Source organism: Mixophyes fleayi, chromosome 1 (genome assembly GCF_038048845.1).
Source record: "Mixophyes fleayi isolate aMixFle1 chromosome 1, aMixFle1.hap1, whole genome shotgun sequence".
Taxonomy (NCBI): domain Eukaryota; kingdom Metazoa; phylum Chordata; class Amphibia; order Anura; family Limnodynastidae; genus Mixophyes; species Mixophyes fleayi.
In genome coordinates this window covers 243,508,523-243,532,598 of record NC_134402.1, presented here as the reverse complement: position 1 = coordinate 243,532,598, position 24,076 = coordinate 243,508,523, and the positions used below count along the sequence as shown (strand labels likewise).

The window sequence follows — 24,076 nt, the reverse complement described above, 5'->3', positions numbered from 1 at the left end:
ACCTCTTTACAATCATATAATGAACTAGTCCTTATGTCACTGTAAATATAGAGGGATAGGTCATTCACCTGCTTAAAGAAAATGTTTTGTGTAATTGTTGTTGGCTTGAATGGTGATGCTGAGCCTTCATCCACTGAGTTTACTCGATCAGAAAATCTCCTTGCTGGGCCCAATGAGGATCTCCTCTCACCAGCTGCGGTCTTACCTTTTAAAGTAAAAATACGTATCTGAAGCAAGTTGTTTTTATGATAAGTACACTGTATATGAACTATATTGAACAAACAAAACTTTAGAACCAGAACTGGTAATACCCCAATTGTGATGTTGCGTGAAATACTGAAGTAACTGGAAATCTTGCAGTGTACATAAACATTTCACCATTTTTTTTCCAGCAGATGCAAATAAAACTAATCACAGGAATTCCCCTCAAGAACTGTAGATGTAGTTGGAAACAATCCAGGGTTGGGGCTTATCCTGTTTTCAGTATATGAGAAGTTCATATGCACCAGTATGTTGTTAACAAGGGTTACATAGAATGGGTAATGCTCTACAGATCCCCAAAGAGGGAAGTAAATTAATAATCTGACAATTGTTATTACAAATAATACAAGGGATACGCTGAAAAAATGTTAAGAAAATAAAATCTATGTGCATCCCTGACATAAGGGTTTATTTCTAAGCAAATAGAACACAGGGTAGAAGTGTACAATTATGACAGTAATATATTGACTACTGTACGTGCCAGATTATGTTTTAAAGACTGTGTATGCAGTTATATGTTGGAATATATATATATATATATATATATATATATATATATATATATATCAATGTGTGCATGTTGCACGTTATCACATACATAGAGTAGAAGTGTGATAAAACATACCGTTCCCATTATCTGATTCAGGAGTTTCTCTTTCCAGTGTCATAACATTAATGCAATTTAGGAGACTGATTGGTACCCAAGCAAACGGCATCCGATATTTTCCCAAGCGCTGACAAAAGTTTTCCGTCTGACCTTTAAGCTTTTCTATTTTTTCTTTGGTCTGCAATAAAGTTTTAAAACAACCAAAATGTATTCTTTACTCGGAGTTATACCGGAGTTAAACAGGAGGAAACAGGAGAAGACCATTCTGCCTATTAACTCGGCTACACAAGGACTACAGTCAGTATTCTTTTGAAACTCCATATTCTACCTCTGATGTCTTCAACTCACCCTGGCTACAAGCTCCATGCAGCATGAGGACTGTTTTGGACTCTGATCTTATTTTCTTCGCATTTCATGAAAGTTTGTTTTATCTGTCAGTTTGTTTTCACTGCAAAATCCACTATGTTTAATCAGCCTGCTGTACTACTTGCTCAACCACTCCCTACCCATGCTATAGTTATTTCAGTCCCCTATCTTATCACTGTGCTCTCAGTTCTACTTAATGCTTTGTCTGCCATCACAAGTAGGAAGAATTGATACTGATTTTGAACCACTCTCCTCTCTCATGACTCTGCAAAAACTCAGCTATTCAATCACCTGCTCTTTATTACTCTCCTTTCAACACTTCCACCCATTCCTCCACATGACTCCCACATCATTACTCTATACTATCCAGACATCCATGGATAAACTACATTTGCTGCAGCATAGCTCTGCACTACTTATCTGATTACACTGGACATTGCAATTAGGTAATTCCTTAATTCCCTCATTTTTGCTATTTGACTCATAAATCCCAATGCTTGCCAAAATATTTTTCTTTCTCTCTTTTCATGGCATTATCTTTAGGACTATATCATCTCTCACCCATCCTGCAACACACACCTCTGTCCACATTGCCCCTTCATTACTTCACTCACCTCTAGTGAACACTTATGAACTGTTTTCTTATTTAAATTCAATAACTTTAACAGCCGCACCATGCCACAAGAAACTAAAAAAAACACACATCTTACAATCATCTTACCTACCTTTCTTCATCCCTGCTTCTATTAGCTGGTGATATATTACCTAATCCAGGTCCCCCTCAATTCTCCAATACGCTTATATCTGAACACTACAGAAATCCAGCAAACCTTAAACGCATCTCCTGTCTCCCCTCTCTTCCAAAGTCCTTTAAATGTGCCCTTTGGAATGCACGTTCTGTTTGTAACAAACTTACCTCCATTCATGATCTCTTCCTCTCAAACAACCTCAAGGCAGACAAGGAGGGGGGGTTGGACTACTTCTCTCCTCACAGTGCACGTTCACAGTTCTACCAAGTGTCCCATCACTCACGTTCACATCTTTTGAAGTACATGTTGTTAGGATTTTTAACCCATTCTCTATGCGTGTTGCTGTCATCTATCGCTCCCCTGGTCCACACCAACAATTTCTTGAACACTTCTCTGCATGGCTCCCTCACTTCTTATCTACTGATATCCCCACCATCATCATGGGTGATTTCAACATCCCTATTTCTAATCCACGTTCCTATGCTGCTTCCAAACTACTCTCTCTAACCTCCTCACTTGACCTCTCCCAATGGATTGAATCCGCTACTCATCAGGATGGCCACTGTCTTGATCTTGTTTTCTCTAGACTATGCTCAGTTTCTCATTTCCTAAACACTCCTTTCCCCCTCTCGGATCATCACCTTATTAGCTACTCGCTCACCCCCAGTTCTTTACTCTCCCTAGTTTCAAACTCTTCCAAGCCTCCTCACAACTACAGGAATTTCAACTCTATCGATTTTCAACAGTTTTTCACCTCTCTCCAACACCTTTTCTCCCCAATTTCTACATTCTCCTCCCCTGATCGGGCAGTACCCCATTTTCATCAAACCCTAGCAACTGCCCTGGATCAAGTGGCTCCAGTGACACTACATACTTCGTGTAGAATTCGTTGCCAACCAAGGCACACTAAAGTAACACAAAAACTTTCTCGTAAAGCAGAACGTCACTGCCGTAAATCTTGTGCCTCTAATGATTTCATAACATATACTGATATCTACCACTCCTATAGAAATGCTCTGGACACTGCTAAACAAGCATACTTCCGATCTCTCATCTATGCTCAGGCTTCTAACCCCAAACGCCTCTTTAACACATTTAACTCTCTTCTGAATCCTCCTGCCCCAAATCCTCCAACTAACATCAGTGCACAGGATCTTGCTTCCTATTTCAAGGATCAGGCTTGAAATGGTATCATCTCCCTTGACAGGCAATCGGCTAAATTCCTTTGTAGCACCCTCTGACACTCTCTCTTCATTTGATCCCACAAATGAAGAGGAAGTTTCTACTCTCTTCTCATCTTCCTACTCTACCTCCTGTCCTCTTGATCCCATTCCCTCACAAATTGGTATGTCCCTGTCTCCTGTTCTCATTCCCCCTCTAACTAAAATCTGTAATCTCTCTCTTTCTACTGGTATTTTTCCATCACTATTCAAGCATGCAGTGATTACTCCCATTTTAAAGAAACAGAATTCTGACCCTAACTCTCTCGTAAATTACCGCCCCATCTCCCAGCTCCCATGCCCCTCCAAGCTTCTCGAGAGAATTGCCTACACTCGCCTCACACAATTTCTTACAGCAAACAACCTATTGGATCCTCTTCAGTCAGGCTTTCGCTCTCAACACTCCACAGAGACTGCTCTGACCAAGGTTGTCAATGATTTGATCACAGCAAAAAATAACAACCATTACACTCTTCTAATTCTCCTGGATCTCTCTGCTGCATTTGACACTGTTGACCACTCTCTCCTCATACAAACACTACAATCCCTAGGTCTTGAAGGCACTGTCCTATCCTGGTTCTCATCCTACCTATCTAATCGCTCTTTCAGTGTTAATTTCTCTGGATCCACCTCTGCTCCGCTTCCGTTATCAGTTGGAGCACCACAAGGCTCAGTCCTAGGTCCTCTGCTATTCTCTATCTACACCACTTCTCTTGGAAAACTAATAAGCTCCTTTGGATTTCAGTATCATCTCTATGCGGATGATACACAAATCTATCTATCCTCTCCTGATCTTTCACCATCTGTGTTGTCTCGCGTTACTGACTGTCTTTCTGCCATTTCATCTTGGATGTCTTCTCGCCAACTCAAACTCAATCTTTCAAAAACTGAATTAATAATATTCCCACCCAAAAATAGAAGCTTCCTGCCTGACATTTCAATTTCTGTTGATAACATGACCATAAATCCCACCCCGAAGGTTCGTTGCCTAGGTGTAATCCTTGATTCACAACTGTCATTTATTCCCCACATCAACTCTATATTTAAATCATGTTACATACACCTAAAGAACATTTCCAGAATACGCACATATCTGACACAAGACACCGCAAAAACATTAATTCATGCACTCATCATCTCCTGCATCGACTATTGCAATTCCCTCCTTACTGGTCTTCCCAAAGTCAGACTTGAACCCCTACAATCTATTTTGCATGCAGCGGCTAGATTGATTTTCCTTACTAACCGTTTTTCCTCTGCTGAGCCACTCTGTCAGTCTCTACATTGGCTGTCTGTATTTCAACGAATCCAATATAAAATTCTTCTACTAACATACAAGTCCATCAACAAAATTGCACCGACATACATCTCCTCACTTATCTCAAAATATCTCCCCACTCGTCACCTCCGTTCTGCACAAGATCTATGTCTCTCCTCCACTCTCATCACATCCTCCCATTCTCGGTTACAGGATTTTTTCCGGGCCGCACCCACTTTGTGGAATTCCCTCCCACGCACAATAAGACTTTCCTCTAGTCTTCAAACCTTTAAGCGTTCACTGAAAACCCATCTCTTCAGACAAGGTTATGATATTCCTCAACCACCATCTTAATTTCCCTAGATTACCCTATTACCATCCTCTACACAGCTAACGCAAGACAACAACCCTCTGACCAACATTGCAACACACACAGCCCACTCAGTACTTTTACCTTTGCGTTCTAGCTGGTCCATTGTGCAATATGATGTAGCACATGCCCTTGTGTTTCTAACTCCCATTGTCCTATAGATTGTAAGCTTGCGAGCAGGGTTCTCTTACCTCTCTGTCTGTATGTATTACCCAGTATTATTTTATCAATGTTTGTTCCCAATTGTAAAGCGTTATGGAATTTGCTGGCGCTATATAAATAAATGTAGATGATGATGATAATGATAATGCAGCATCCATTGTCCCATAGATTGTAAGCTTGCGAGCAGGGCCTTCTCACCTCTTTGTCTGTTTTACCCAGTTTGTTTATTAGTTTATTACGTTTGTCCCCAATTGTAAAGCGCTACGGAATATGTTGGCGCTATATAAATAAATGATGATGATGATGATGATGATGATTTTAGGTTACATAGTTCAATGATCTATATATGTTTTCTAATAATCTTTATAATGCATTTCAAATATACCATCTTCAGGCCTAGAGTGGCAATTGGTAACTCTGGCATTTGCCAGAAAGGCTGTGGTGCCTAAGAGTATTAATGAACCGCTCTGTGCATATATACAATTGTTAAAATTGAGCGTTTAGCCCCCTAGTCCTGTTCTTAATAAAATAGTTCAGTACTAGACCAATAGCTAATCATGACTGCTGGTTGCTATGGGTTTGTTTTAAATAGCTGTAGATTGTAAACCACAATTAGTTTAGGAAAAATTGTATATTATAAGGAATAATTCACTCACTGCTGTAACCTGTGAAGTCACCATAGAATTATGTCATAGTATAATTCAGCCGGCACTCCTCAAATATACTTATAGGAGTGCATGGTCCGTGGTGGCTCCAAACATTCCAAACAACTTAGCTGAATAAAGAACCAGTACATTATAACAATATCAGCAGATTTCAGTGTTTATTGCATTGGGTTGGGTACGATATCCCAATGCTTGAGATACCGACACCCACTATACCTACCAAAAAAAACCTGCCGCTTCAAAAATGACATAATTAAAATGTACACTTACCTTAACCCCGATGGCGGAGCTTATCGAAACCACTGCTATGCGACTGCTGGCAAAGGCAAAGCTGATGGATGCCAGCGCTTCATTCTGACGTCACGTAAGTTACCGACGATCAGCACCATAACACTAACCCTATGCCTAACCATAACCCAATGCCTAACCATAACCCTATACCTAACCCTAACCCTAACATTAACTTATCACTTTAAATGAAGATGTCGCTGTCTTCGGTGATGTCAGAATGAAGCGCCGGCATCCAGCATCTACGCACTTAGCAGCAGTTGCATAGCAGTGGTTTCGGTAATCTCTGCCGTCAGGGTTAAGGTAAGTGTACATTTTAATTATGTCGTTATTGAAGTGTTCAGTTTATTTTTGTAGGTATAATAGATATCGGTATCCCAAGCATCGGGATATCCTTTACCACCGATTGCATTTAGTAATGACATTGTGATAGTGTGCTGATTCTTTATTCAACTACACTATAAAACATGTTCGAAGAACTCCTCTGTGACTTCTAATACAGTTTCTAATTTACAATAAAGGATATATTATCTCAAATATCATACAGGACACTCATCACTGGCTTGTTCCAAGAAAATAAATAGTTGCAGGCATTTTAAACCAGTAAGCACTTCAATAGTTAAAGTTGCAATTAATTTTATAACTGTAGCTTTCCCAAATCTATGGGGCAGATTTAATTCTGTGCAAAGTGCTGATGAACATCACCTCAATGCTTGGCTGCGTACACTTCCGGTTGCCCAGGTGAGCTTACAATCTAAATGTTAAAAACCACTGATACATATGGTAGCAGAATAATGTTTATAGCTGACGGTGGGGAAAGTGTGTGTGGCTGTAGGACAGAAGCGTCATCAGTCAATATTAAAGCTGTCATAGGCTTCTAATTGGTCCAGCTGGAATGAGGACTAAACTCTGTGTGAAGACAATATGTGAGTGCAACCAGTTGTGTGTATTGTATTATTATTATGCTTTATTTATAAGGCTCCACAAGATTTCCGCAGCGCCATACAGATTACAAACAGTAGACCAAACAGGGTATACAGCACAGAACAGTAAACAAATACTACCAAGACTAGAAGAGCTCCAAGCATTTCAAGTATCAGTGTAGCTGGAACAGAAGTAATAGGTATAGAGACAGGAGGGTTGAGCGTCCTGCTCGTGAGAACTTAGAACACAGAGGAAGGGCAAACAGACAACAGGCACAAGGGTGTGTCAGTGGAGGGGATCGAGGGCAAGAGGAGCACAAATGAGAGAGGGTGAGGTAGTCAAGGGGGCCAAGAACAGAGTCCTATGGGGGGGGATGGGGAGAAGCCAGAAGTGGGCACAGAGAAGAAGCGGTTGGAGGTGAACCATCAAAGAACAGAGCCATAAGAAAGAAAGAATATATATATATATATATATATATATATATATACACACACAGTTTGGGTAACATACTTTTCCCCCATCGCTCTCTTTTAACACCATGTATGGTTCAGAACACTCCGAGATCTCTCCTTGCTGTAGAACTTTTTCAATCTGTAAGAAAAAACAATCTGTTAAAATTCTGTAAAAAAACACCAGAATAAATGCTGCCAATATTATTCTAACTGCATAAATGTGTCATTTTTATTTTAGAGCCACTTTTCAGTTGAAGATTACTCCAGAACTTAAGCCACATCTTTTGCCATCTGGCAACATCTCACTGAATTCAATACACCTTATGGATCCTCCAGGCTGAATCACTGTAGAATTGAAGACACACAGACGTGCACTATGCTTACCTTAATAACTAGGAAGATATCTTGAGAAGGATAGGTAATGGAGAACAATGCAGTCCTTGCTTGGCTGGAAGGGGCCACGCTGGGTGTATGAGCCCGCAGATATTGCTTGAACACATCTGAGTTTAAATCGCAATGAAAATTCTCTGAGATCTAGTAAAAAAAAAAAAGAAGCAGCATTCTAATTGCATAAAAAGTGTGCTCTATAACACATCTTAAATGTCTCTTTTTAGCTATTTAAATCACTGAAAGGCGTTGTGTCACACAACAGAAATGCAAAAACTGATTCTATGTTGTTAGTAAAGTAAACCATAGTAAATCCATGAAGCAATTCAGGATATGCCTGTATTGTGTGTAAACAACATTGCTATGCAGAACATTTTAGCACGTACACTATTCCAGAGAATGACATTTTGTTACCTTTTTTCTTTCTTTAGAATCATATAGTGCAATACTCGCAAATAGTGGCTCAATGTCAATGTCAAATCTGTTCATAAAAGAGGAAGAGGAAAGTCCTTTTAGTAATGTATACTCTATATTACAAAGACAACACTTTCCAAAGTACAAAGTGGGCAATAAATATGTAGTAAACATAGATATGTATTACATTGGCATAAATGCATAAAAACATATTGCAGTGTTTTGCCATGTCTTATGAAACAGTGTTAGAGCAATAAAAGGTATGCAAGGGCTTTTACTAATAATTCTTAAAGGTGCACATGCATAGCAACAAATGTCACATTGGCTTTCAATGTTTAAAGCTGGCCACAAAGGTTATTATAATGGCACTAATATTAGGCAACTGGCCCGATTACACAAGTTGTGAGACCCAAAATATCCTTGTGCCTGAAAATAACCCAATTGAAATTTATTGGTTCATTATCAGGCATGTCGGCAAATATGATAGGCCCGTGTGCGCAAATTGAATAACAGGCCTCTTCGAAACTGTCCTTTCTTTGTGCCAAAAAGTAGGTTCTTGTCCAATTTGGCCACCTACGTTTATGGCTAATTTCAGACACTGATCCTGACATACAGCGTTTATGTTAAATGGCAGCAGTGGCCTGTGAAAATCCAACATAACCTGCACTAGACATAAAAAAAGCTAGTTGCAGATTTATCCCTCTAGGCTAGTGCATATTTATTTCAGCAATGGTAGTAAATAGCCCTCTTTTTTGTATTTTAAAAGCATGGCAGTTAGGTGGTACTTTTAGAGCAGTAGTAAAATTAAAGAAAATGAAAAAAGAAGTAAATTGAAGCGCTGATAGAAAATACAGTGGTCCTGTGAAAAAACAAAATCCTTCCCCACACAGACGCGCTGGTGTCACTGAGAAGCTTCGGTCCACCTGGAGCACTAGGTTGCGGTAGAAAAGTGCACACTTCCAGTTTAAATTAATCATTGAGGAAACTAATGTACAATTAAATTTCATTAATTATATATAGTTATAGATACATAGTTTGCTTTGGGGAAAATCATTTGTTCTGTTCTGGAATGAGACATTAATATATGACTAATTTATGATTCATTTTATTAACAAGTGTGAAACATAACAGAAGTATTTCTCAGAGAGAGAAGGCGAGATAAAGAGAGTGATAAAGAGAGTTTATATACTGTATATAGGGCCTCATGTAGAGTCGGAACAGGGGAGGTAGTGTGGGTGACCCTAGCTCTTTACGTGCTATGCTCAGTGGGAGGTAGACACAAATATGTCTCTAGGAGACATATCAATTGTGGGTTCTTTCTAGAGATGGGCGGGTCCGGTTCTCCGAGAACCGAACCCACCCGAACTTTGGGTATCCGAGTACCGAGCTGAGCAGCTCGGTACTCTCCCGCCAATTCCGAATCCAAATCGAGGCCGAACGTCATTGTGACGTCGTCGGATCTCGGGACTCGGTTCTCGCGATACTTCAACTTTATAAATACACGCCTCCACAGCAATCCATCGCCATTTGACAGAGGGAGAGAGCAGGGTGTAGTCATAGGCTAATTAGAGCAGGGACAGAGAAAGAATACAATATTGTTCTTGCAATTGCTCTAACCAAAATCGCTAGTGCAGAGAGGAGGATAGAGGTTTATTATTTTTTCTTCATATTTGGCACTCCCCAGCGCTTTTGGGTTGTCCCCCATAATTGTGCATTAATATTTCTGGCTGTCAAAAGTCATATCTGTCAGCAGTATCTACTCAATAAATGTTAGCACTCCTCAGTGTTTTTGGGGTGTCCTCTCTAATTGTGCATTAATATTTCTGGCTGTCAAAAGTCATATCTGTCAGCAGTATCTACTCAATAATTTTAAGCACTCCTCAGTGTTTTTGGGGTGTCCTCTCTAATTGTGCATTAATATTTCTGGCTGTCAAAAGTCATATCTGTCAGCAGTATCTACTCAATAATTTTAAGCACTCCTCAGTGTTTTTGGGGTGTCCTCTCTAATTGTGCATTAATATTTCTGGCTGTCAAAAGTCATATCTGTCAGCAGTATCTACTCAATAAATTTTAGCACTCCTCTGTGTTTTTGGGGTGTCCTCCCTAATTGTGCATTAATATTTCTGGCTGTCAAAAGTCATATCTGTCAGCAGTATCTACTCAATAATTTTAAGCACTCCTCAGTGTTTTTGGGGTGTCCTCTCTAATTGTGCATTAATATTTCTGGCTGTCAAAAGTCATATCTGTCAGCAGTATCTACTCAATAAATTTTAGCACTCCTCTGTGTTTTTGGGGTGTCCTCCCTAATTGTGCATTAATATTTCTGGCTGTCAAAAGTCATATCTGTCAGCAGTATCTACTCAATAAATGTTAGCACTCCTCAGTGTTTTTGGGGTGTCCTCTCTAATTGTGCATTAATATTTCTGGCTGTCAAAAGTCATATCTGTCAGCAGTATCTACTCAATAATTTTAAGCACTCCTCAGTGTTTTTGGGGTGTCCTCTCTAATTGTGCATTAATATTTCTGGCTGTCAAAAGTCATATCTGTCAGCAGTATCTACTCAATAAATTTTAGCACTCCTCTGTGTTTTTGGGGTGTCCTCCCTAATTGTGCATTAATATTTCTGGCTGTCAAAAGTCATATCTGTCAGCAGTATCTACGCAATGGATTCAAAGCAGTCCACATATGATCTAAATGAGCAACCAGGTTCTGTCACCAGTCCTGATGTTAGTGTTCCCAGTACGTCATCTGGCCAAGGCGATGTCAAACAACAGAGTGTTTTCAAATTAGTGCAAAAAACAAAAACCAAAAAAAAATTTACTGTATTGAAGCGAAAACGAAGTGTAACTGAGCAAAAGTTAAGTGACGATAAAAAAAAAATTGCAAGCATGCCATTCTACACACGCAGTGGCAAAGAGAGAATGAGGCCTTCACCTTTGGCTATTAGTGGCAGATCCCAAAAAGTTACCCAGCCTACAATTGGTGCACAACTACTGTTACGCGTCAAAGCTGAGCTGCAAGATACCAGTGAGGCATTACAGGAGAATATTTGCTCTGATTCACAAATGACAACAATCCCTGTGGAGAGTCCATCCAACAGTGGGATGTCTAATCGTGAGCATTCTGCTGATGTGTGCCTTAATAGCCCGAGTGTAGCCGGTGATACCCAAATTGAGGATGCCACTTTGGAATTAGAAGAGGATGAGGGGGAGATTTGTGTAGGCGACGAGGGCGCTAATGAGGATGTTGATGAGGATGAGGTTGTTTGTGTAAGTCCTGCACCAGTGGCAGCAGTTCTGGCACGTGACAAGAAAAAGGCCATTGTCATGCCTGGGCATAAAACAAAAAAATCCACTTCTTATGTGTGGAATTATTTCTACCCAAATCCAGACAACAATTGTATAGCCATTTGTAGTGTATGTGAAGCCACAGTCAGTCGAGGGAGGGACCTTAACCATCTTGGAACCTCGTCTATGTTACGCCATTTAACGAGAGTTCATGGCAAAGTGTTGGGAAAAGCTGAAAGTTCTTCCCAAAAGAATACAAGCACTCCCTCATCAGCTAAGACCCTCCGCTCACCGACATACCGACGGCCACAAAATACACCCACCACACCATCCTCATCAATATCCTCAGTAGCGCTCGGAGTTAGCCCGGCATCCCACTTAAGGCTGGATGACTCCGGCACTATTATTGATTCCTCTGAAGAAAGCGTTAGTCCTGCTGCTGCTGTTGCTGCTGCTGGGGGTGAATCGTCATCCCAGAGGCAGGTGAATAAAATGAGCAGTCCTACATTTCAGCAATTAACTGTGAAACAATCCTTTGCGAGGGGAAGCAAATATGACAGCAGTCACCCAGTCGCCAAGCGAATCACAGACGCCATGGCTGCAATGTTAGTGTTAGATCTGCGTCCAATCTCCACCATAAACGCAGCTGGTTTTTCACAGTTAATTGAGGTTTTGTGTCCGCGTTACAGAATTCCATCGCGACACCATTTCTCCCGTAAAGCTATTCCACAACTATACCAAAAAGTGTGTAAAAATGTAGAGATTGCGCTGAAAAATGCCATTCTGCCCACTGTTCACTTAACCACAGATATGTGGACAAGTGGAAGTGGCCAAACCAAAGACTATATGACTGTGACAGCCCACTGGGTTGGTCATTCACCTTCACCAGCAGGAACAGCAGCAGCATGTACACCACTACGTAACATTTGTCACAGGCAGGCCACTCTTTGTATCACCGGCTTCACTAACAGGCATACGGCTGACAATTTGTTACGCAAACTGAGAGATGTGATTGATGCATGGCTTATACCACTCGGACTCTCCCCAGGGTATGTCATTTCAGATAACGCCAACAATATAGTGCGAGCATTACAGCTGGGTGATTTCCAACATATTCCCTGTTTTGCTCACACCATCAACTTGGTGGTGCAGAGCTTCCTACGAAACAACCGTGAGGTGCAGGAGATGCTTTCGGTGGCCCGTAAAATTTCAGGCCATTTCAGGCATTCAGCCACAGCATGTAGGAGATTACAGCAGCTCCAAGAGCAGTTTAACTTGCCCTGCCACCAACTTAAGCAAGAGGTGGTAACTCGGTGGAATTCCACCCTGTACATGCTTCAGAGGATGGAGGAACAGCGCAAAGCCATCCAAGCATATTGCACAAGTCATGACATTGGGAAAGGAGGGGGGATGTATTTCACTCTTGCACAGTGGGGAATCCTTTCAGTGCTGTGCAAGGTGCTGAAACCATTTGAAGTTGTGACATGTGAGGTCAGTGCAGACTCTGCTAGTTTGAGCCAAGTCATTCCTTTAATTAGACTATTGGAAAAGCAGCTTGAGAAAATGAAGGAGGAGCTGAAAGCAAGCAATTCAGCAAAGTATGTTGGCCTTGTCGATCAAGTACTTAATTCGCTTCACAATGATCCTCGAGTTATTAAGATCTTGAACTCGGATCAGTACGTTTTGGCCACTGTGCTTGATCCAAGGTTTAAAACCTACATTGAGTCTTTACTTGTAAATGAGCGAGATGTGAACTTTTGCAAGGAGCTATTGCTCAGCAAGTTGGCCGCTGAACTGGGCCTCGGCTTGACGACGTGTCCTCCTTCACTTTCTCAAGCTGTTGCTCGTAAAAAATTAAATTTCCAAAAAAGAAGCAGGGAAGACACAGGGGGCAGACGAGAACAATTTAACATCTGGGCTGGTTTGAAGGATTTTTCAAAAAAAAGTGTCACTTTGCCCATAAGTCCATCCAATATGAGTATAAACATGCAAAGGATGGTGGAGGATTACTTTCAAGAGGTAGTTGATATGGAAATGTCAGACAGTCCCTTTCCTTACTGGGAAGAAAAGCAAGCTATTTGGAAACCCATGTACAAACTTGCTTTGCAATACCTAAGCTGCCCACCCTCCAGTGTGTACTCTGAACGAGTGTTCAGCACAGCAGGGAACTTAGTCAGTGATCGCCGTAGAAGGTTACTTCCCAAAAATGTGGAGAAAATGATGTTTATAAAAATGAACTACATCTTCCACGAGGAAGGCCTTCACCATCCAAGACATGCAAGCACTGACTGTTCTCTAATGGCGGATTCAAGCGGCGATGAATTGATAGTCTGTGATGATGACGATAACACTGATGAGGGTGAGGATGAAGCTGAAGATGATGCCGATAACATCTTTTTAAAACTTTCTATGTAAGTGTAGGGTGCAATCTACCCCCAAAGAGGAAAGGGACTTGTGGCATTTCCATATCACATACCATCTTGAAAGGCTGCTGTTAGGGCAATTTATCCTTAAGGGTAGGGTGTCATAGACAGAGTGACCCTAAACTGGCTTTGTCCATTTTTCATAATATTGTACAGTCTATAATGGCTGAATTTTTTAGTATTTTATACAAGTGGAGGGGGGCCTAGAGAGACAGAAACCAAACTGGCTTTCTCCATGTCAATTAATATTGTACAGTCTATAATGGCTGAATTTTTTAGTATTTTATACAAGTGGAGGGGGGCCTAGAGAGACAGAAACCAAACTGTCTTTCTCCATGTCAATTAATATTGTACAGTCTATAATGGCTGAATTTTTTAGTATTTTATACAAGTGGAGGGGGGCCTAGAGAGACAGAAACCAAACTGGCTTTCTCCATGTCAATTAATATTGTACAGTCTATAATGGCTGAATTTTTTAGTATTTTATACAAGTGGAGGGGGGCCTAGAGAGACAGAAACCAAACTGGCTTTCTCCATGTCAATTAATATTGTACAGTCTATAATGGCTGAATTTTTTAGTATTTTATACAAGTGGAGGGGGGCCTAGAGAGACAGAAACCAAACTGGCTTTCTCCATGTCAATTAATATTGTACAGTCTATAATGGCTGAATTTTTTAGTATTTTATACAAGTGGAGGGGGGCCTAGAGAGACAGAAACCAAACTGGCTTTCTCCATGTCAATTAATATTGTACAGTCTATAATGGCTGAATTTTTGGGTATTTTATACAAGTGGAGGGGGGCCTTGAGAGACAGAAACCAAACTGGCTTTCTCCATGTCAATTAATATTGTACAGTCTATAATGGCTGAATTTTTTGGTATTTTATACAAGTGGAGGGGGGCCTTGAGAGACAGAAACCAAACTGGCTTTTTCCATTTCTTTACATATTTAACTATAAGTGTAGGGTGTAATATACATTCAAAGACGATGGCTGCATTGCCAATATGCATAGATGGAGAGGAAGACAATCTGTTTTGTGTGTAGAATAGGCCTACCAACGAAGAATTAAACTGTTTTTTGGGATGATTTATTACCTCAACAATTAGATTACTTGTCTCTAAAACAGTTGGAGCACTAAATTGGGTTAATTTAGGCCCAAAAACATGGATTTTCCCAAAAAATAGCAAAACAAAACCAAACAAAACCAAAACCAAAACCAAAACACGCAATGGAGGTTTTGCAAAACCAAAACCAAAACCAAAACACGACGGTAATCCAGATCCAAAACCGAATCCAAAACCAAAACACGGGGGTCAGTGACCATCTCTAGTTCTTTCTCATGGTGCAACATCTGAGTTGATGATGATGGCTATTGCTGTAGTAAAAAAATAATAAATGAAACAAAAAAACAGAGAGCCCCCCACCCAAACAGCTTCACTAACCACTTGTGCTGTCAGCCTATGCTGCTACAAGCAAAATATGCGTGACAAAAGGCGTGGGGTCCACCAGAATTTACTATTACAAGCATTAGGCTTTGCCAGCCTGGGCTGGTGGCACTTTAGTAGGGAAACCCAGCTCCACGTGCTGCAATGTCAAACCTGCCCTAAGTCAATTTCCCCACGGCCTGAATTCAAGTCGTCGTTAATCCCCATGTTATATATATGATTGAACTGATGCTAAGAGCTCATTGTTGATGGGAGCTAGTATTACATCGCTTGTGAGGGTTTTTATCTTGCCAAGCCCAGGATCCCTGGATTTATTACAGATGAAGAGCCTGGATCTAGGTGAGAAATAAAGAGGTTGAATGAGGGGTGTTTTGGGGTGTTTTTAATTGAAATAATCTAGTTTTTACACCTTTGTCTGTGTTTTATTTACATTTTCCCCTGATGCACTACAGGTGGGTGCCAGGGCATGCTGGTACTTGTGGTACGATCTAAGTGTAAATTGCGTCCAACTCTACGTCAGACCCATACATAGAAAAAGAGAGATGCTGGGGGGCAGAAAGAAAATAAAAGAGAGGGAGTGAGGGAGAGATACAGGGGGCCGATAAAGAGAATGTGTGAGATAATTTGTTTACAGATGATTTTCATAGGAAATCAGTTTAACTACTGTAAATCAGAAAATGTATATGGGATCCATCTCCAGTCATGTTATTTTCCTGGCATCACTGTAGTTCCAGATATCTACCACCCATAGCTTTCTGCACTGCAACTTTACATCTTCATTCAAAAGTGGTGGATGCATGTACAGGAAAGGCATATATCTCAAGAAGGTGATGTCTGCAAGGGTTGCAAAATTATGCATCTTCCGGGAAGAGCTGGGCAGACCTCTGTACAACTGGCACTGCACCCACAGGAAAGGGGATCTATGATATTAAAGGGCATAATATTGCAATACTGTACTTTAAAGTATGTAGCTTGACCATAATCCTGTATCCCATGTGTTCCTTTGGACAATCTGGTAAAGGACGGATTTCAACAGTATCTTCCTGAAAGAGAATATAGTGACAGATTATATCCAAGTCACATTGGAAATATAAAAAAATACAGAAAGCACTTGTATCTGCAAACATTCACATGGCTATGTATCTCTGTAACAAAAAAGTGCTATTTTGAGTTTACCATCTACTAGTAGTAATAGCTAAAAGTAACACTTTGTTACATATTTTAATAATTGTATAAAATTTTTATTCATACCAGCAAACATCACCATAAAAACAATGATAACATAACAATGTATGATATAAGAATAAGATGTAACCATTTAATGAGTTGAGCCAATACTCTTGCGATTGCAGCCTATGAATTCATTATGAGCCAATGCCTTATTAATATTTGTTCTCAGTGATGTCATTGCCTCCTTGTGCATTGACAGACTGTATTCTCATGACTATTGTTGCATACCACAAACTAGCTGTCTCCAATAATTGATAACTGTACTTTAAATTAAATTACATTTGAAAGTGCTATCTTAGGTATTCTAGACCAGCTGTTTTATCAGTTCTAGCTCAGAAATGACCAAATGCTCTTAAATATGAAAAAAGGTTGGTTTTGCAGCTTGGTAGACTTTGCACAAAACTACTAAGTAAGAAATATAACAATACCTCATCCATTGGAGGGCTGAGTGCAAAAAACTCTGCTTGTCTGTTGACTTTGCGACCTTCCTCGCATTGCCTCTCCAGTTCCTCCACATTGGTAAGCTGGAGAAGGTTCTTCAAACGACTTTCTGGATTTAATCCTCGCAAGTCAAAGTCACAGGAAGTGAGAGTAGTTTTTCCAGATTCACCAGATAACCCCGCAATAACACCTGCTTCAGCCTAAAAAAGTACAAAGCACATTACTGGCAATATAGAGACAGAAATGTATGGTGAATTATCAAGATGATTACAGGGTGGCAAAGATATATATTTAATTCTCTTAAGCTTACCATTTTTTCAGCTATGCCAATTGCCCATTCACTGATCCAGCAAAAGAACATGGAGAAAGGGTTGTTTGACAGTGCAGCATTAACATGTTAGATGCACAGTGAATAATAAGAAAACATTCCTAGAATTTGTCAGTGTTTTTGCTGAAATATATTGATACCTGGAAATAAGCATCACTTTTCATAGCTTAAAAACAATTCGCTATATCTAATATTTGTATTAAATCTTTATAATTAGATTCAACAGTTATAACGATGACTCTCGGTCCAGAACTTTTATGTCACATACTTTCCACATTTAATTATTGAACATGATATCATTGTAACTGCCTTCAACATGTGGGACTTTGTAGGAAACAATGTAGCCTGACTATAGAACAAGGAAGTTACCTGTTATAGATAGCTGCAAAACCTTCTGAAGTGTTAAACAGTCTCAGTTATTATTCATATGCAGGCTGTGCAACAGAACAAGCGTGCAGTCTACAGATTCCCCTTTGGGACATTTTTCCTTTTGAGGTTCACACTTTAAAAAGTTGTCACAAGTATTTGTTTCACATTCCTTAACTAGAACCAAAAACATGCATTTATGAGCTCATAAACATGCTTTACATGCTAATTGTTATTAGCCAATGGCCTAAGCTACCACTAACAGTCTGCATCCCTGCATGACTATATAGGCTGCTAGATAGCCAGCAAGTTCCATATGAACTAGATGTACTTCACGGGGCAGAATCACACAATGTGCGGAAATGGACCCACTCTGTCACAGACGAATGCTTTTTGGACATTGTAAGGAATGGTTACAAGAAAGAGATCCAAAAAAAAATTTGTTGTCTGATCCACAAATCCATCAGCCTCAGTGGAGTTGGAAGCCTTAACAACAGTCTAAAAACTTTAAGAAAGGCGCAGGTCAAGAGGGCCCAGGTATTTATACCAGACTCTTCCTTGTCAGAAATTTGTCAAGAGCCTGTTAGGGACTTAAATAGACTCAACCGGTTTGTCCTTGCAAAACACATTTTCATGGAATTTTTATCCTCATGGCCAACGGCACAGAGCACATTGTCAAGTGTAAGACAGCTCAAGTGATATTGTTTATGCAAGAAGATGAGCAGGACAAAAAGCCATCTTATCCCATCACAACAAGCTTCTGAGGGTCCTGATAAATACCTTACAAAACAAGGTGTCTCTATCAGAAGAAAGGTGAATCAAGATCCTATCCCTTGCACATCAACTATCTTGTTAGAAATGTTTTTTTCTCTACAATTTAGTGGGCAAGGTGGCACATGTGGAGTATCCACCTGGAACTACTGACTCAGTGGGACCACAATCAGTTCTATCTGAATCATACCATCAAACTGTGAAGAATCACAAAGGAGTCTCAGCTGGTGGCAAAGTTGAAGGCAAGAGGAGTGTCACTTTTGGAGCAAGAGTGGGTAATACTCAAGAAGGCTTCCAGCATCATAGGCTTGGGAGTCCATCTTCTGGAACAAACTGCACAAGGGACGTGGTAACTAAACATGAAAAAAGTCACGTAAATGTCTTGGAAGTGAGAGCATTGTGGAATGCAAGTCAGCACTTTCATCTTCAATTAAAAGTGCTATACCACAGACAACATGACGCTAGTGGCCTTCATTAATCGCAGGTTCCAAATCCAGAACAACTAACTTTGATGGCATGGAGATTGAGCAGGAGCTTCTCAGACAGGAAGTATCGGAGCCATTGACCAATCACAGAGTTTGGAAAAGGTTTATGATGTGGTGTGGGTCTAAATACAATCCAACTGCAGTGACTCTTCCAAAGATCCTTGACTTCCTGCAGGACGGATTCAGCAAGGGTCTTGACAAATCTTTGCTCAAAGTACAAGTTTTAGCACCAGGTATCTATTTAGATGGCAAAATACGTCAGAGGAAATGATTATTATTTTTTTCCAAGCAGTTAAGAGGATCCGTCCCTCTGCCAGGTCCTTTGTGGCTCTGTGGGACCTCAGCTTTGTTTTTAACACTCTGATGTCTGATTCTTCTGAACTACTACAAGAGGTTTCTCTGAGATATATGACACTAATGGAGGTGGTCATATTGTCGGTTACTTCTGCTCGTAGATGGAGGACTAGTAAGACTGTGTTGAAAGGAACCCTTTCAGAATATATACGCAGATAGTGCTTAAGAGCCGAAAAAATGTTTCTGCCAAAAGTAGCATCTACATTATACATTAATCAGGGGGTCGTACTGCCATCTTTTTGTCCACAAAATGTTGATAAAAAGAAAACTGCACTCATTGGACTTGGTTACAGCCATATCCATAAATTTATCCAGGACAGAAGGCTTTAGAAGAATGGAACACATGTCTGTGCTTCCTACAGGACCATAGAAAGGGTGTGCTTCTTCTAATTATACCACTTTCAGATGGACCACAGAAGGAATTACACTGACATGCAAGAGGAATGGAAGTAAAGTGCCAGAGATACTGAGACACTACACACAAGCGGCAGCAACATCTTGGGAAAGAAAGGCTCAGGCTTCAGCAACAGAACTTTGCAAAGCAGCTAGATGGATATCTATCCATACCATTGCTAGTCATTATCATCTGGATGCCTTATCGTCAATGTACTGTATATGTTGTTCAAACAGCTACTAAATAAGTTCTCCATTATGCAAAATACATGTCTGATCTGTTCTTTTGCAGCCCAGCATAGTATATTGATTGGGTACATCCCATTGTGATGGTTGCCATGGAGGAAAAAACAAAGAGTTATAGTTATTATTAATTCCTTTTCCTCAAAATACTCAATGGCAGATCACTTTTCCACCCATGTTCGATATGTTTATAGTTTTCAGAGAGAGCTTGGAAGGTTACTCAAAGAAGCAGGGGAAGAGTGGATCTTAAAAAAGAAAAAAAGAAAAAATACCTTTGCAAATTGTGCCGGAAATAAATATTAATAAATTCAAAGAGGAGGATCTGCCTTATATACTGTCTGGAGGTGTCATTTTATTTTTGATCCTATTTCTACCTAAACTAGAAGGAAACTTACCTACCATGGAGTATTTTGAGAAAATGTCACTGATAGGCTGGTATCATCACTGCAGCATCGCAATCCCTGACTATCAGAGACTGGGAGTTACATCATCATCCCGTGATCAGATGACTCATCTACCCGCCGACTCCACTATACAGACTCCACTATACAAAGTAATGGAAGCGGCAGGGACAGCAGAACAGCAGTTTTTCATTCAATGTCCCCACAAAAGGGGACGCTGAATGAAGAACAAGGGTGAGTATAACTAAAGCTAGGTACACACTACAGAAATTTCAACCAACTTTTTATGCCAAGCAATTTTACATGCGATCGATGGTCCGATCGCTCGGTCCATGGACTGCATACACACTAGCCTTGTTTAGGACGATAAAGGGAAGAGCGGACGTCCCTTTAGCGACTTTTTACAACCATGTTGTCGTGAGCAATGACTGTAATTTCGTACTCACTGTTGTGGATCGGTCGGAAGTTTATACACACTACACAACGGAAACGAGATTGGAACGAAAATATTAAACGGTACGACCAACCAAATGAGGCGACAATCGTCCATTTGGGCAGACTTTCGACCATCGTGTCACTGCGCTCACTGACCCGACTTTTGAACGAGCGGTCGTATGTCGGCTGATTTAGCTGATTATTGGATGAAAACTGTGTAGTGTGTACATAGCTTAAGATATGCAGAGTTCACTCAGTTTGGAACTCTGAGTGGTTTGCCACTAGAACATGCATAAAATACTGTTCATGGAAAGATACCTGTTCATCTTGTCTGGACTCTGTTTCATCAGACTCAAATATCTGTTTCTGAAGAGTTTTCTGGAAGTCCTTTCTAGACCCACTTCTGCTAAAATTGCTTGTGCCAGAGTTTTCTTGATTCCTAAAAGAGACAAAAAAAATTTTTTAATGGTGTTTAAAAAACACATATATTGCTCTAACATATTGCTCTTTATAAACCAAAATATTAAAATCTAAATACATTTATAAAAGAAAAGTAGAAAGGTACATGCATTATAACCAAGAAATAAGCAAACAGTGATGCTCATTTACAAATGTGGAAAATTGCAAAAGCACAATGCAGATACTGTTATGTGACATTATGTGCTTACGGTAGTCTTGCGGTGCTACAGATAAGTGCAAGGATTACATGACAAGGTGATGGCCCCTGCAGGGATACAAACGTTTGCATTTTCTGATAGGAAAAGTTTGAGGTCGTCCCTTGCTGAGTGGATCCACATGTTAAAATGAGATTTTGTTTTTTTTGCCACAAAATCATGTAAATTAAGTACAGTGATGGAAATTGTACATCTAGGGGCAGGTTCCCTGTTTTCTGAGTAGTCCACAACCCCCATTCCCCATTTGTTCTTCATTCTTCCATGTCTCCTAAGCAGAGCCTAGATCTCTGTGGAAACTGAGGGGCCTAGATTACTCTAATCCATTTTAGTGTTTTGGGGTTTTTTAAACGTAGGAGGGAAGGTGGCCCAAACCAGTTGTTTGCCTAGGGTCCAATGGGGATTTAATTGGCTCTGCTCCTGATAGACACAGATAGTAGACATAGGTCCATGTGCTTTCAATAGGATCCATTTTGCACCTTCCATGTTTACTTTTACAGTAAAGAATATTTGTAGGTGACTAAATTCATAAAACTGTTGAAACACAAAAACAAGTGAAAGAAAATACTGGCAGTCCTAATTTCCCCTCACTCTCATGATTAATTCAAGCTATGAATGAGACTAAACTGAGAAGTATTTTAGACAAAAAAATGAAAATGAAAACATTGAAATTAGTGGTACCTTGAAATGTGCTCAGTGGACAAATTTGTGCATTTGTACAAATAAAGAAGCAGTGCAGGTGTGGATTTATATGGGGTTCACAAATGAGACTTATAGTCTGAGGTTTGGTACCCTAGACAAACATTATATAAAATGTGTTATATCATTTTCTAGTTTAAAAATAGTATTGCGGAACTCAAAGAATAGTTACATAGGCAGGAGCAAGTGGACACCATCTAATTTGGAGTAATCTTTCAAACATAGTTATGGTATCGAAATTGAAAATCATGGTCACGGGTGGAGTAGCAGAATCAATAACAGGATGAATAAGAAATTATGTTCACAAATGATAAATAACTCCAAGAAATATAGCAAATATAACACAGATCCATGGCTCAAAGTGCTCCATAAGTAGGAGCATGGCAATATCTCCTAAATGTTAGGGCTATTGATATAAGTTTGCAGACCAGGAGACAGAGGTCTTTGCCTATAGCAGTAACCTTTCCTGTAGAGCTTTATGTTATCACAGGTACTTGGATAATCCCACGGGGTATATTTACTAAACTGCAAGTTTCAGAAAGTGGAGATGTTGCCTATAGTAACTAATCATATTCTAGTTGTCATTTTGTAGAATGTACTAAATAAATGACAACTAGAATCTGATGGGTTGCTATAGGCAACATATCCACTTTTTCAAACCTTTTATTTAGTAAATCTAACCCCAGGTCTTAAGCTCTTGCATAGTGGAAGCTTATATGCAATACCGCAGGTGCTGAATAGGAAGTGGTAGCCAAGATAGAAGCGGATAGTCAGTGGCAGTCCGGGGTCCCCAGCAGGCAGAGAGGTCAGAAACAGGCCGAAGGATCAGGGTTGGCAGAGAGCTGGGAGGTCCAAGGTACAAGCCAAAGGTCAGGGCAATCAGAAACACAAGCAAGGTCCGGAAACAGGCAGAGAGCCACAACAGAGGTCCAACAGAAGTTTAGCAGAGTATTCACAGAAATAACAAGGATAATCTCAGAGCAGGTGAACAACAGATGCAGGGCATAGGATGCTTTAACCGACAGGGAGGCTATGCCCTCACTGCCTTAAATACTAGTGTTTCCCATTCAGGAGAGACAGCCAGGGAGTCTAATCAGCCACAGGAGGCTGCCAGGACGCTGGACCAACAGGGGCAGAAACGACACCGCTCATAACACTAAAGAGCATAATATTACACTAGTTCACTGACAGACAAACGGAGCCTGCAACACTAACCCTGTAAAAAACTTGTGTTGGACATTAAGTGCATATTAGCAGCATAAATAGAGGCGTCAGATTAATTTATAGACTGCTTAAGTACATCAAGAGCCAAGCTGGTTGCAATATAAATATATTATAACTATAATAAATATATAGGGCCTGATTTAGAGTCGGACGGGAATTACACTTAACTCGTAAGTGTAAATTGCATCCAGTAATTTAGACAGTATTCCAAGTCACATAGACAGTATTCCAAGTCACACAGATCTTTAGATCAGTGCAACTCAGAATAATATGCAAATTGCACAAACGCACCTCTTCATCTGCCTTATGGGCTGGTGTGCATAATACACTGAAGAAGATCAGTCACAGCGGTCCTGTAAAGCAGATTAATGGATAAAAAAATTATTGTAAAAAGAAAAAAAAAATTGTGCCCCACCCCAAACAACACTATGTTTGGTTAAGCTGGTCGGGAGGGGGTGTAGATATTTTTTTTTTTATTTAATCATTTTTTTAAATCTTTTTTTTAATACTGCAAGGTCTGTTGCACCAGCAGAAAGCGCCCGCAAAACTCCTAAAGACCTATTTGTGGCTGCTTTCAACTTAGCATAGCATGTAAAGTGCGTGAACACGCCTTTACATTGCTAGGCTTGCCCACTACCTTCCCTGTTCCACCTCTCTAAGTGCAGAGAGGTGCAAGAGGTAGATCCATCTAAGACTGAATGCAAAATGATGCTGATCCTTGGCTAAAAGTGCTATTTGCACTGATTAGATGGACTT

The 24,076-nt window shown here is 40.2% G+C and overlaps 1 protein-coding gene across 6 annotated transcripts in view; it reads right to left on the bottom strand.

Moving 5' to 3' along the window:
* DOCK8 (dedicator of cytokinesis 8) overlaps positions 1–24,076 on the bottom strand; it is a 149,805-nt gene that overhangs the window by 88,617 nt on the left and 37,112 nt on the right. For all 6 annotated transcript variants that reach the window (XM_075208617.1, XM_075208596.1, XM_075208606.1 and 3 more), the window contains 8 exons: positions 21,045–21,165; positions 16,938–17,150; positions 16,237–16,322; positions 8,124–8,190; positions 7,707–7,856; positions 7,381–7,461; positions 887–1,046; positions 69–205 (listed from right to left, as the gene is read on the bottom strand). In XM_075208617.1, the coding sequence (XP_075064718.1) occupies positions 69–205; positions 887–1,046; positions 7,381–7,461; positions 7,707–7,856; positions 8,124–8,190; positions 16,237–16,322; positions 16,938–17,150; positions 21,045–21,165 (1,015 nt within the window). The remainder of the gene's footprint in view (positions 1–68; positions 206–886; positions 1,047–7,380; positions 7,462–7,706; positions 7,857–8,123; positions 8,191–16,236; positions 16,323–16,937; positions 17,151–21,044; positions 21,166–24,076) is intronic.